Below are 13,405 nucleotides of genomic sequence, written 5' to 3'. Positions count from 1 at the left end.
GAAGAAGATGGCCCATGGCTTGAAAAAGCTTCAGTCTTAGGTTGGCAATTGGGGCAAAAAGGCAGATTCTAGTGTTATAATGGTTTAAAGGAGAAACAAGCCCCATCTAGATAGGGAGAAAAGTATAGAAAAGCTTCACAAAGAGAGTTCCAATCAAATGGCCCTGAAACATGGGTGAGAACCAACAATTAGAGATTCAAGGGGGTCATTTAGGATAGAAAAAGCAACATGAGCAAAGACAGGGAGCACGACAGCAACAAAGAGCAAATAGTTCCACAAACTTGGAAAATATAATAAAATCTCAGGGAATGGCAAGAAATGAGTTTACCCATATTGCCCAGGCTAGGCTGGTCTGTGCTTAATTCAACAGACGGTAGGAAGCCATTAAAAGTCTAGGCTGGGGCTTCCCTGGTGGCGCAGTGGTTAAGAATCCACCTGCCAATGCAGGGGACACGGGTTCGAGTCCTGGTCCGGGAAGGTCCCCCATGCCGCGGAGCAACTAAGCCCGTGCGCCACAACTACTGAGCCTGTGCTCTAGAGCCCGCGAGCCACAACTACTGAAGCCCGCGCGCCTAGAGCCCGTGCTCTGCAACGAGAAGCCACCGCAGTGAGAAGCCCGCGCACCACAACGAAGAGTAGACCCTGCTCGCTGCAACTAGAGAAAGCCCGCGCGCAGCCCGCACATAACAACAAAGACCCAACTCAGCCAAAAAAAATAAATAAAAGTCTAGGCTGGGGAATTGAGATACCTGCAAGTGATGACAGTACACAAGACAGATGGAAGGGGGGGGGGCGGGGAAGCTAGGGGGTTTCTGCAGTAATTCGAGGGAATGGTATCAATGGCCCCAAATCAGTGTGATGACAGTGGGAACAGAAAGAAGTTAGACATAGTGTGGAGGCAGTAGCAACAAGACCTGGCAACCAACTTAATACAAGGGGGAAAAAAAAGAAAGGCAAGAATGATTCTTGAGGTGCAGATCCTGGGTAGCTGAGAGGACCATTATTCTAAATAGCTAAGGTTACTCAGAAAAGTGACAAGGGCAAATAAAGTGCTACTGTCTATTTTTCTAATAGCTAGCTCCAGTTTCATCTGAAGTACTACTACTTGTTTACCCTTTGCTCCACCCAGGACAAAGTTACTTCCTGATTTGATGCCATCAAACTGCCTTTTTTGTATAACCTCATCTCCCACTTTTTCTAATAAGAACCCCCTGGAACCACCCATGAGAGTTTTGGGTTCTCCCCTGCCACCTTTCCCATCCTCACTTTCTCATTTCCTCACTTCTCCTTCCTCTTCATCACCCAGGCCTACCCATTCATGGCTCAACTCAAGCCTCAGCTCTCCTGTGAAACCTTCCTCAAACACATGGATTTCTCCTTTTCTAGAATTTTCATAGACCTACTATCTTAGAATTCTAGAGACCATTTTATTAGTGATCATTTTCTTGTGTGCCCTTTATCCCCACAACCATCTCATAGGCCCATGAGAACAAGTCTCATACAATACAGGTCGTGAGGTCCCCACAGTTGCACTGCCTTGCACACAATATGTACTCGATAGACACTTTATTGATGATCCAAAGTCACTTAGTCTCTAAGAATATGCACAACTTCTTTTCTCATTAATAATTTACTTTTATTAAACTCTGATTAGACATTTAGACATGTGAAATAGGGAGATTCATCACTTAATACTTCAAAATATCCTTGAGTTAAGAATCTTTACTCTTAGGAGCTGCTATTGCCTTAAGAGATTATTTGAAAATACTATTTCGGTCATAAATTTTTGTGACAGCTTCCTTTTAATCCTTTTGACTTGAAGGTATACCCAACAGTTAAATGATCATCACTCGAAGGTGATTCTGACTTAGAAATAACCTAATTTTCCATGAGGTCTATTTATTTTCTTGAAACCAGTAAGTGCTTTTTTTCTACCTTCCTGTTCAACTAGCTATAGTATAGTTAATTCAAAGTGTATCCATAGAAAAGTTTGTAAGCTTTTGTTGTTTTTTTTGTTTTGTTTTGTTTTTGTTTTTAACAAAATAACAGCTGCCTTCATTGGTCCCGCTCTCAATTAATTGCACTGAGTCAGTTCACACGTTTCTCTCCTTCCTCCTATGTGCGGGAAACACAAACATAAGTGCGGTCTATTAAGGAATTATAAAAACGAGCACTGTTGCAAAAAGGAACTCAAAATGTTCGTGGGAGACTATCCTAATCACACCTGCTCTCATCACTAAGTCACTTCCTCCTGCAAACAAAATCACAGGGCAAACAATGGGGAGAAGTGCCAGAGAAAAGGAAGCAAGAGGCGTACTTTGTCAGTAAAATAGACCTCAGTCCCCGGAACATCTGGCGGCTGGTAGAGCAATAAGCAATGACAGCCACTACCCGTACGCTGCTGATTCTCACTCAGGTTTTCCACTTTTCCTCCCTCTTCCCATAGCGAAGGCCCGCCTGACCAGGTCCTTCCTCTGCGCCAAGGTGCGCAGCGCTGCGGGGTCTCGCGCGCAGGTGACCTCAGACTGCTCGGCCCGGGTCCAGCCGTCCTCTCCCCCGAGGCCTGGCAGCCCCTACCCAGGCGAGGTCTCCCAGGGACCGGACTCCCGGCCCGAGCCCCCAGTCCGAGCCAGACTTCGTTATTCGGAGACTGCTGGGCCGCGCCCGACCCCTCCTTCCCCAGCACCAGCACGCGCGGGCTCCGCACCCCACCAACCCGGCGACCGCGAGCGGCGGGGGAGGGGAGGGGCGGCGGCGACCGTTAGCCGTGGTGAGTGCCCGCCCCGACGCGCGCAATACCGGTCCTTACCGCAGCGGAGAGGGAGGCAGGGGGGAGGCGGTGCCCGGCCCGATGCTGCCGGGAAGGCGGGGGCGACGGCGAATGCGGCGGCGGCAGCCGCGGGGAACCCCGGCGGGCGCCCAAGTCGCGGTGGGCCGCCTGGGCGCCGCCATAGTGGGGACGCAGCGGCGGGCGGAGCGCGCGGCCGCGACCCCGACCCGTGGACGACGGGACCACCAATCCCACTCTCCGCCTCAGCGCCCTCACCGGGGGTTGGGCATCCGCGGCCAATCGGCGCGCGGGAGCCGGGCGGGGCGCCGGGCTGACCAATGCGGGGCTGCACTGCAGGCAGAGAGCGGGCGCAAGCCCAAAGCGGCCCCCTAGACACTGGACCCCCGAGTTTTCTGGCCCGTCCGCCTCGCGCGCCTGCCGGGACTCGGGCTGCTGGCGGTTCAGGGCGTGGGTCCAGCGGGCCCGGCCTGCTGGCTCCGCGCCGACGCCCACCCCTCGGCTCCCCGGAGCCTATCCGCCGCCTTGAGGAATCCTCCCCCGGCTTCACGCCCCTCAGGGCGCGCGTCTGGGATGCGGACCTCTGACGGCCGCAGGGCTTGCCGTCCACCGAGACGATCCCTCGAGGGCCTGTTTCCTCGGCCGTGCGAGGGACGGGGGTACACGGTCATTCCACACCGAGGGACGCAGGCATCCGCCTGGAACCAGGCTGAGACCCAAGGCTGTGGACCTCCACGGGCTGGGCGACCCTGCTCAATCCTGTGGAGTTGGGTGGACAGCGGTCGCTGGCTGCCCTTATTACTACTTTAGAGCCTCTTTTTATTCCGGGCACAGGACCACTCCGCCCCATCTCTTCTACCCTTTTCAGCTCCGGAGGTCCCAGCTTTTCTCCCACCCTACTGGGGCACAATTTAAAACGTAATTCCCCCGAGGGGAGTTACGGAAGAGAGGAGGAACTGTCCGGCTGTGATCCTTGGTTGCCCACCCAAAGACGCTGCCTCCCCAAAGGAGGGCAATTTGCCCCCACCAAAAGGCTTCTGAGGGGAGCCTAAGACAAGCTGGTGCACGCTTCCCTGGAGTCAGTCAGTCCACTGAGGCCTGGGCCTGACTGCAGGCAGGAGGGCCTGTTCCGTGGGACTTGAGACTCATCACCTCTTTAAACTTCAGTTTCCCAGGGGGTTATTACATTTGACCAAAACAAAACGTGGAAGTTTCTAGAAAAATAGTCAGCCGTTGAGCAAGAACTCTGTTGGGGTTACAGAAGGGACTACCCTGCCTGTCCTTCAGCAGGGCTGGGGATGGTAGGGTCAGTGAAAGGTAGGGAGGTCTGGGACCCTGCCAAGTCTGGGGAAGTGTTTCTTCCCTCCAAAGATGTGTGCTCCCAGGGCTTGCCAATCCATTAAGGCCTGGCTGTGTCCACGCTCGCCTGGGAATCCTTGGGTGCTGGACAAAAAATTCAACCTCCCTTTCTTGGCCCCAGGAGGGAACTGGCAAAGAAAAGTATCTTTGAGACCTGCTGCTCCTCCCTTCCCCCACAATCAGACACCAGAGGTGGCAGCCACCTCCCAAGCCCCAGGACACAAAGAAGCATTGAGTTGCTGAGCTGACCCAAGATTCTCCCGCACCTGGCAGGAGCCAAGAAATAGGACCTAGTGCCTGGCTGTCCAAGACCAGCTGAACAGCTCTGCTGTGCCCAGTTCACTGCCCCCCCCCACCCCCTGCTGCTGCTGCTGCTCTAGCCTTGTCCACCTGGACCTCAGGAACCCAATGGGGGTCAAAGGGACCGGGTCTTCCTCCGGGGAAGCGTCTCACCAACTACAGGCAACTCAGAACAGCTTCAGGACCTAAGGGAAGCATGCACGGGGTTGGGGGAAGGGGTTGTCAATCCCTTGCTTTTCAAGCACCTAAAATGTACTGCCTTCTTTCAAGCTGGTTCTACAATTTTTATGGAACAGACACTGGCATAAACTTACACCTGCTCAATGAAGTTAACAAGTGGGGTCGAGATGAGAGAGATCAAACTCAGTTCTACAAGTTGCGGAAGTGGTCTGGTCCTTCATCTATTACCTCTTCCTTCCCATCTCTAGGGCCAGAGAAGCAAAAGGAGGTACTCATGGCCAGAGGTGCCTCTACTTCCCAGGTCCCACCATACAGAGCCACAGGACCAGAACTTGACAAGGAGCCCATCTCTTTAGGAGGGCTTCCTAGATCCTGCCTTACTGAGTCTTCTTAAAATGCATGGCCCTGCTCCAGAGCCTATGACTCTAGATACACTCCCGGCCTGACCCTGGGCCACTCAGGCTCCTTGGGGCAGACACAGCCAATCCTCTGCTCAACACATTTTATTGCTAAGGACAAGGTGATGCACCGGTTTTCAAAATAATTTGGTTTATAGCGTTCATACGTAACAAAAAAAGGGGAAGTATTATAAATCTGATTCTTGTATACATACGGTATAAGTGTGAATCCCTCCAACCCTGGGCCCAGGCAAACAAATTCATAAGGAGCAAAAACCTGTTTAACCCCTTCAGTGTTGCCCTCCAGTCCCACCCCACTCCCAAATCAGCTCCCTCCCACCCCCACACCAGGGGGCATATCTAAACCCACCCCCTGGCCTCCAGTGGCCCCAGTTCACCTTAACCCTCCCAGCCCCTGCATGATTCCAATTTTCTGTTGACAGACTCACCCGCCAGGCTCTGCCTGCTTCCATCATTAGATCCCCCTTCAGAGTATTCCCCACCCACACCCTTTAATACTGTCCACAGGGGTCTGTGCCTAGCGTGATATGGGCACACGCCCAGGTTACCCCTATCTTCTCCTTCAAGAGAAGGCAAAGAGGTGGCGTTAACTCCTTAGCATCTCATCACTGCAGCTTTGCCAGCACTCTCTTGAGGCAGTTCCAGAGACAAACAGATGCCACAGCCATCTCCAGCCAACCCCCAGGGGCCCTTACTCAGTTCAGCTGAGGGCAGAATTTCACATTTTTGTTGCCCTGGATAGGCAAGGAAGAAAGTAAAGGCCAGGGGCTGGCAGAAGCTGGTCCAGACCAAACATACATACGCACATACATACACACACACACACACACACACACACACACATAAATACAAAAAGGGGGAGGGGGCAAGCACCAGCACCTCTGCCTAGTTGGTGCAGGTGATCATTAGGAAGCTAAGTCCAAGGCCAGGAATAGGGCAACCAGCCCAGCCAGCACAGTCGACCCCATTACAGACTGGGGCCCATGCAGCCACAGCGTTCCAGTGCTCAGCCCATCAGCTGGGAGATCAGCGGCTGCTGCCACATGTCCAAGTACGGCTTGTCGTTTCATTACAGTGGAATGCGATGAGGGTGGGGTGAGAAGATGATGGGGTCGGTTATTTCATTCCTTTTCATTTTACAGTTCACTTTTAGAGACTTCAGAGTTCCAAGTGTCTGCTGTGCTGTGGAACCCCAGAGTGCTTTCGCCTCGGCGGCTGGGACTCTCCTGGCCGCTGGAAGCACCTACTCCATGATGGCCCGGTATAGTGCAGGCTCAATGTAATCTTCCCGGTATCTTGAGTTGATAACTCGTTGCCGTTTCTTTTCCTGCTTAACTTCCTTCTCTGTGAAAATCTCATTGAAGCGCATGTCTGAGGCTACTGACTACAGAAGAATAGGCAAGCCAAATGAGTACTTTATGGCCAACCACCCCGAAGAAAAAAAACAAAGGGACACATCCTTGCTTTGTTCCCTCCCTCCCAGAGGGGAACCAAGGGCACACAGAAAGCACACACTCACCAGTCTAGACTTGACTCTCTTGGGAAGCTCTTCATCCAGCGTGTACACGTCATCTCTCTTAACCACAAGCTGTGAGCCATCCTCAAACTCCACCTACCAAGGAAACAAAGGCCTTTAGCTAAGATATCCCTGACTCTCTCCCTGGTCCATCACGCACAGGGGCCATTTCCTGCAGTCACAGGAAGGGTTAAGAACACTGAAGTAAGGCCTGCCATGTTTGAAGCCATACCTGGCAGACTGGACACAGGGCAGCCCCTAGCTCTGAAAAGGGTTGTCACTGATCCCTTGGCTCAGCAGTCCCCAACCCCCGGGCCGCAGGCTGGTGCCAGTCCCCGGCCTGTTAGGAACTGGGCCGCACAGCAGGAGGTGAGCGGTGGGCCAGCGAGCGAAGCTTCATCTGCCGCTCCCCACCGCTCGCGTTACCGCCTGAAACACGCCCACCCCCATCCCCGTCCATGGAAAACTGTCTTCCACGAAACCGGTGTCCCTGGTGCCAAAAAGGCTGGGGACCACTGCCTTAGCTCTCCCAAGAGCAAAGACTTCCTCTTGCTCAAGAGGAAACACTGAATTAATCAGGCCCCCTCCCCCATCCCCAACAAAAGCCTTTGGTTACCTGGTACATCTGGATGGGGTGAGAGGCCACAAACTTGGCTCCATAGACTTGGCCGTCTGTCCATCTCACTTGGACTACTTCCCCTTCGGCAGGAGGACCCAACTGGAGACAGTCCTGACTCTGAGGGAACATTAAGGAAGAAAGGTGAAAGGAAGGTCCACCTGAGAGACCTGCTAAGTCCAAGTCCACCCCGTTATCTCTGCTGGCTGCTGCTGCTTCTAGGTGACAGAAAAAAGCAGCCATAATAAACTTAATAAATGTAAAAGACATGTGCCATGATCAAGAGTCCTTCTCATGTTCCTTCAACTGTCTCTCTAAGGGACAAGGGGACAGGGCTCTACCAGGAAGAAATACTCAAACTTTACTCAACTATTTTAAGAAAAGGGTTCTTAGGACTTCCCTGGTGGCGCAGTGGTCAAGAATCCGCCTGCCAATGCAGAGGACACAGGTTCGAGCCCTGGTCCGGGAAGATCCCACATGCCGTGGAGCAACTAAGCCCATGCGCCACAACTACGGAGCCTGCGCTCTAGAGCTCACGAGCCACAACTACTGAGCTCACGTGCCACAACTACTGAAGCCCACACGCCTAGAGCCCGTGCTCCGCAACAAGAGAAGCCACCGCAATGAGAAGCCCGCACACCACAACGAAGAGTAGCCCCTGCTCGCCTCAACTAGAGAAAGCCCGTGCGCAGCAACAAAGACCCAACGCAGCCAAAAATAAATAAATAAATACAAACAAATAAATTTTTTAAAAAAAGGAAAGAAAAGGGTTCTTAACCTTTTTTTTTTTGAAGGAAAGGTAATAAAAGACCACCTACCACGGGACTTGGCAAAAAACTTTAGGACTTTTACTCCCTGCAGACGGGGGAACCCTAAGGATGGGTGGAGTCCTTGCTGCATTCCCAGCAGAGGGCTTGATATATAGTGGGAGGTCAGTGTATGAACATGTTCATGGCAGCCGAATGAAAGGTCTGATGGGTAGACCTGGGAGAAGGTCCTTGCAGACATGGCCCAAAAAAGTACATGTTGGAGCAGAAGTAGGGCAGAGAGTCTAAAATGCTGTGATATTCCAACTGCTCCTACCAATTCCACTACATGACAAGAGTTAGGAAGGTTCTACACGCCAATTCACTTACTGAATAGAAATGGCTCTATACTGTATTGCCAACTCATTATTGACAGGTACTCAGCAACTATATCGTGTATGAATTCAACAACTAAGTAGAAAGTACTGCCCCCAAAAGAATCTGAAGTGGAAGTTTTAACTAGCCAAATATGTGATCTTTGATAAATCACTTAAGTTCTCGGCTATTCAGTTTTACTATAATAGCAGTTCTCAAAGTATGGTCTGCAGATCTTAGCGGGGGTTCCTGAGCCACTTGCAGGGAACTTGTGAGAGCACGATGGTTTTCACAATAATATTAAAACATTAGCCTCTTTCGCTGCGCAGACATTTCCAGTGATGGTATAACACCTAACATGGGTGCAACTGCTGGCGCCTCAGCACAAATTGAGGCAATGGCCCTAATAAGCTCTACTACTTGTTACTGCATTCTTAACCACTGTGTACTCATGATTTAGGAGCAAAAGAAAAAAACCTGGTTTCACATAACAACGTCCCTTGATGAAGCAGAAAAAATTTTTGTGTTAAACCTCAATCTTTGAGTACATGTGTAAGTACTCAAAAGACACTTCTGCTACACGCTGAAGCATGATGGTTGTCTTGAGGAAAAGCATGCTGTAACTGTTTGAGTTGTAAAAAGTAACTGCTTTTTTCATGAAACACCAGCTTTATTTGAAAAAAATGACTGACAGACAAACTGTGGTTATTCAGACTTGGGTACTGGCAGACATCTTCTTGAAAATGAATGAAGTGAGCCTGTCACTTCGAGGAAAGTGGACTGACAGTATACTGCCAATGATAACACCTAAGCTTTCAAGCACAAATTACAATTTCAGAAAAGTTGTGTCACCACCATGAGCTTGAAGCTCCCTAAAATTTAAAGATTTTTCTGAGCTTAGTGCTACAAATGAAAGTGATTTTTTTTGGAATTGTCTAATAAAATTTAACAACATCTGGAAGATCTGCATAGCCCATTGCACTAATATGGATGATGGTGCAAAATCACGCATGAGTGAAAGAGCCATTCTCAGTGCAAGACAGACCAAAGAACGTTAATGTAAGAAGGTATGTTCACCAAGCTGCCTTCAGAGTCTACACTGCAGCTAACTTTTAAGAAACTACCACTCATTGAGGTTTGGTGTAGTATCAAAGCAGGATGACCACAATCATCTGAAAGGCTACTTAAATTTTACTCCTCACTTTTTCAATCGCATATCTGTGTGAGACCGAGTTTTCTTCACATACTTTAACCAAAACAATATATTGCAACAAACTGAAGATGTGATGTTAAAAAGGTTTGCAAAATTGTAGAAGAGTGGCACTCTTCTAATATTTTTTGTTTTACTTAAAATAATTTTTCGTTAAAAAATGGATTATTTCAAATCAATTCACCTCAGTTTTAATTTCTTATGAGCAAATATCGATAGACATAACCCACAAAAATACAAGCTCTTTGGCATCCTCAGTAACTTCTATAAGAGTCCTGAGATCAGTGTTCTCTAAGTTAGAGATACCACCTGCTTCTCAGAGTTGGTATGAGAAGTGACCGAGATACCCGAGTAAAGTACTTAGCCTAGTGTCTGGCAAACTGGAAGAGCTTAATAAAGCATAGCTAGTCTACTGCCACAAACACTACTGATACCACCTTCACTACATGGAAGTCTGCCTCACAACTAATGAATGTACTTTTAGCAACTAAGTTGCTAACGTGGTAGAGACGTGGGAAATACCTGTTGTTTAAGGAAGAAGTGGCTTCATTCCACTAGGCTGGTGCTCGGTCTAACATGAAAAGGTTGGGGTTGGGGTGGGAGTGGGGGTGGGGGGGTGGGGATGAGGACGGACGGACGGACGGACGGACGATGGACAGGGGAAACCTGAACTGAGTGCTGAGTCCAGAGCCAGGAAACCTAGGATTGAGTCCAGGCAGGGCCCCCAGTGTCTCAGGTATTGATAACACAAGCAGGCCAGGGGTATCTCCAAGCAGTTTCTATTCAGCCCCCAAAGGCATCAACTGTAAAGAACCAAAAGCAAATTCCATAAATCTACTAAGAGGGCATGGTAGAAAAGAGATAATTGGCTAATTCTCCTAAAATCACACAGCTACTAAGCAGTGAAGCTGGCACTGGCACATTGGACTGATTCCAAAGCCTGGGCTCTTCTTCCACTGCACCAGAACACCTTCAAGGGTAGTTTAGACTAAAATACAAGTATGTTTCAAAGAACTGCAAAAAACACCAATTCCTACAAGCTTCTAGAGGAAGCAGGGTACCCTAGAGGCACACAATATTCTTTGTACAGAAAGACCAGTACAAACACTTCTTTCTGTTTGGGGGCCGAATGATGGGACCATGGGCCTGGATAGAAAAGGCAGGCAGGCCCACAGCCAGTCTGCCAGTCAGACCAAGAAACTCCCCCGCCCCAAAATGCCCATGAAGCTCCTTGCAGACATTACCACTATGTCCTCGGGATAGAGATTGTCGCTGAAGGAGCCGTCATCAAAGTTGACTTCATAGAAGGTCTCCGTGGTGAGCCTTACCACCTCACACTGGTAGAAGCGCCCATTCTTGTGCTTGCTAATGACCTTCTGGCCCGCAGTGATGCTCTGCAAGGCCCCTTTGGCACGCTGGAAAAAACAGAGGCTTGGGTTATGCCCACATTGAGCGGACAGGCCTAGCAAATGGGGACCAAGATCAGTTGGCTCCTCTTTACCAGGGAAAGATAAGCGTGAGAATGGAAAAGTAAAAAGGAGTAGGAGATGGGAGCTGAAACAGGTCTTTCCAGATGTCCACACCCCAGCCAGGACACGGAAGAACCTAGTGTCATATTTTCCCCATAAATATAGCTCCTCCCTCATTCCCAGTCCACAACTGGTCCTTTACCATCCTGTCTCACCACAAACTCCCAAAACAGACTCTTGTGACTTCCCTACTGTTTCGAGGAGCCGACCAAACAGCACCTACTAATTCACATAGTTTAGCCATACATCAAGGTGGACGTTCCACAGGTGATCTGAGGCCCAGGGTCCCCACACAATGCTCCACACAGATCTTAGCACCAGCTCTACCCTCAGGGCCAGGGCACAAAGACTGAGGTTCCCTGGATGTCCTCCGCTGCATACTATACACAGCTCCACAGCTCTGCCATCTCTGGGGCCCTCACATCACCCTTCTTCTCATTCTGAACTTGTCCTTGATGCAAATGAAATCACAGAGCATCTGGTGGTCTTGTGTCCAACCGCCCCTCCCCAAGCTGCCCAAGCTCTGTGCTCCAGCCATGCTGACCTCCCTTCTGTCCTCTGAGCATGCGTGCCAAGAGTGTTCCCACCTCAGGGTCTTTGTGCCCCTGTTCCCTCTACCAGAAAGGCTCTTCCACAGTTATCTGCACACTGGCTCCCTCACATCCAAGTGTCCACTTATGGACAACCTTACTACCTCTCCTCCTCCATTCCCATATACAGCTTTACTCTTATGCCGGCACTTCTCCTCGTTTGATACACTGTACGTTTACTTGTTTCTACGTGTCTTTCAACTACACTAAATGCAGCAGGAGGGCAGGCACTGTTGTCTTGTTCACCAGCATGTTCCGAGCACCTAAAACTGTGCCTGACATGTAGCAGATGCCCAGTAAGTATGTGAAGAATGAATCAGTGAAAGAAATACTCAACAGTACCCCGTTTCCTCATAGCACCAGCCATCTACAGCTGCCAATGTGAGGGCATGGGGGGCTAACGATCATCACCAAATCACTATCCTGTTCCAACACAAAGCTCCTACCTCCTTACCACAGCCAGGACTCAATGGTACCTCAAGCTTTTATTCCTCATTCCCATATCGACTATTTTTCCCTCTTCCTAAGCTCCTAACCCACCTCCGCCCACCTCTTGTGCTCAGTAGAACATCTTTAATGAAAAAGGGGAATCCAGTCAGCCAACAGGGCCCTTTCCTTGGTGGAGGACAGTCTGTCCTCTGGGCTGGTGCTCTACTGTGTCCTTCCTTTTATGATTGTTTTCACCACACTGTTGACAAGCCTTCATCGGCGTCTCCTCCACTGGACTGTAATTCACTGGTGGCACTCTGGCTTCTGACCTGACTACCCACGGGACCCCCGGTTTGGGGTGCACAGTGACGACGCCACCAGCCCTGTCTTCCCGACAGCACGTGGCCCTCCTCAGCCTCTGCTGGCTGCAGGGCTCTCCTTCTCTCCACATCTCTCTGCTTCTCAGCTGCTTTCGCTGCTTCCTGCTCCACCATCTATCTGCTCCTTATACTAGGAATCTCCAGAGTCCAGTTTCTAACGGGAATTAGGTTTAATTATGCTGTTAAAGGCTGATAATATCCAAATCTTAATCCAGCTAATCTAGCTGCCTCCTGGTACCTCAATCAGAATGTTCCAGCGACCTCAGAGTCTACAGGTCTTTCCCTCATTTTTATCTCCCCCACTTTCCTCTGCAAAACAGCCCTGCCCCATCTCAGTTCCTGGTCGCAGTTAACACCATATTAGCATCCCTTCCACCTTTAAGGGAGTGGCCTGAGTCATCTTGAATTCACACGCCCTCACCCCTTCCTCTTCTTCTTTCTCCATCCTCTCCCCATGGCAGCCAACAAACCCCATCAGCCTACCCACTGTAGGATCCCAGCGTTGGCTGTGACCGTAAAGCTCTCCCTCTGTGTTCCCATTTCAGACCTCACTTCTCGCCTAGGCTAACTGGTCTCCCGGCCTCAAATTCTTATTCCTTCAATCTTTTCTGCAAACCACCACCAGAGTAACTGTTAAAAAAACATATAGCTCAGAATCATAATATTGGAAAAGTTCCCCTTACCTAGCGGAAGAGACGTCAAACCCCTAAGTGTGGCAGCCCAGGGCCTTAATCCTCTGGCACTGCCTGCCTTTCCAGTACCATCCCCTGCCACGTTCCCAGAACCAGTCTCACACGTTCCTTCTCCTGAGACTCGCTCATTCTGTTTCTGAAGACTTGATTGCCCTCCTGCTCACAATTCCTACTTACTGTTTAAGACCCATTTAAGCTTCACCGTTCAGAGAAGTGCAAAAATGACTACTGTATGGGGGTTAATGGTTAACTCTTCTTCCCATCAGTTCACAACAT

The 13,405-nt window shown here is 50.1% G+C and overlaps 2 protein-coding genes across 6 annotated transcripts in view; both read right to left on the bottom strand.

Annotated features, from left to right (window-relative positions):
- Positions 1 to 2,897, bottom strand: part of ST3GAL3 (ST3 beta-galactoside alpha-2,3-sialyltransferase 3) — a 236,181-nt gene extending 233,284 nt beyond the window's left edge. For all 4 annotated transcript variants that reach the window (XM_068539708.1, XM_068539709.1, XM_068539711.1 and 1 more), the window contains exon 1: positions 2,810 to 2,897. The gene's annotated coding sequence lies outside the window, so the exon portion shown is untranslated. The remainder of the gene's footprint in view (positions 1 to 2,809) is intronic.
- Positions 2,898 to 5,391: 2,494 nt separating this feature from the next.
- Positions 5,392 to 13,405, bottom strand: part of KDM4A (lysine demethylase 4A) — a 41,388-nt gene continuing 33,374 nt past the window's right edge. For both annotated transcript variants that reach the window (XM_068539706.1, XM_068539707.1), the window contains exons 19-22: positions 10,754 to 10,924; positions 7,179 to 7,298; positions 6,566 to 6,658; positions 5,392 to 6,430 (exon numbers count right to left, since the gene is read on the bottom strand). In XM_068539706.1, coding sequence (XP_068395807.1) covers positions 6,290 to 6,430; positions 6,566 to 6,658; positions 7,179 to 7,298; positions 10,754 to 10,924 — 525 coding nt within the window. In that variant the 3' untranslated portion in view covers positions 5,392 to 6,289. The remainder of the gene's footprint in view (positions 6,431 to 6,565; positions 6,659 to 7,178; positions 7,299 to 10,753; positions 10,925 to 13,405) is intronic.

This window comes from Eschrichtius robustus, chromosome 3 (assembly GCF_028021215.1).
Source record: "Eschrichtius robustus isolate mEscRob2 chromosome 3, mEscRob2.pri, whole genome shotgun sequence".
Classification (NCBI taxonomy): Eukaryota; Metazoa; Chordata; class Mammalia; order Artiodactyla; family Eschrichtiidae; genus Eschrichtius; species Eschrichtius robustus.
Note: the sequence above shows the minus strand (reverse complement) of the source record. Positions and strands in the feature narration are given on the sequence as shown.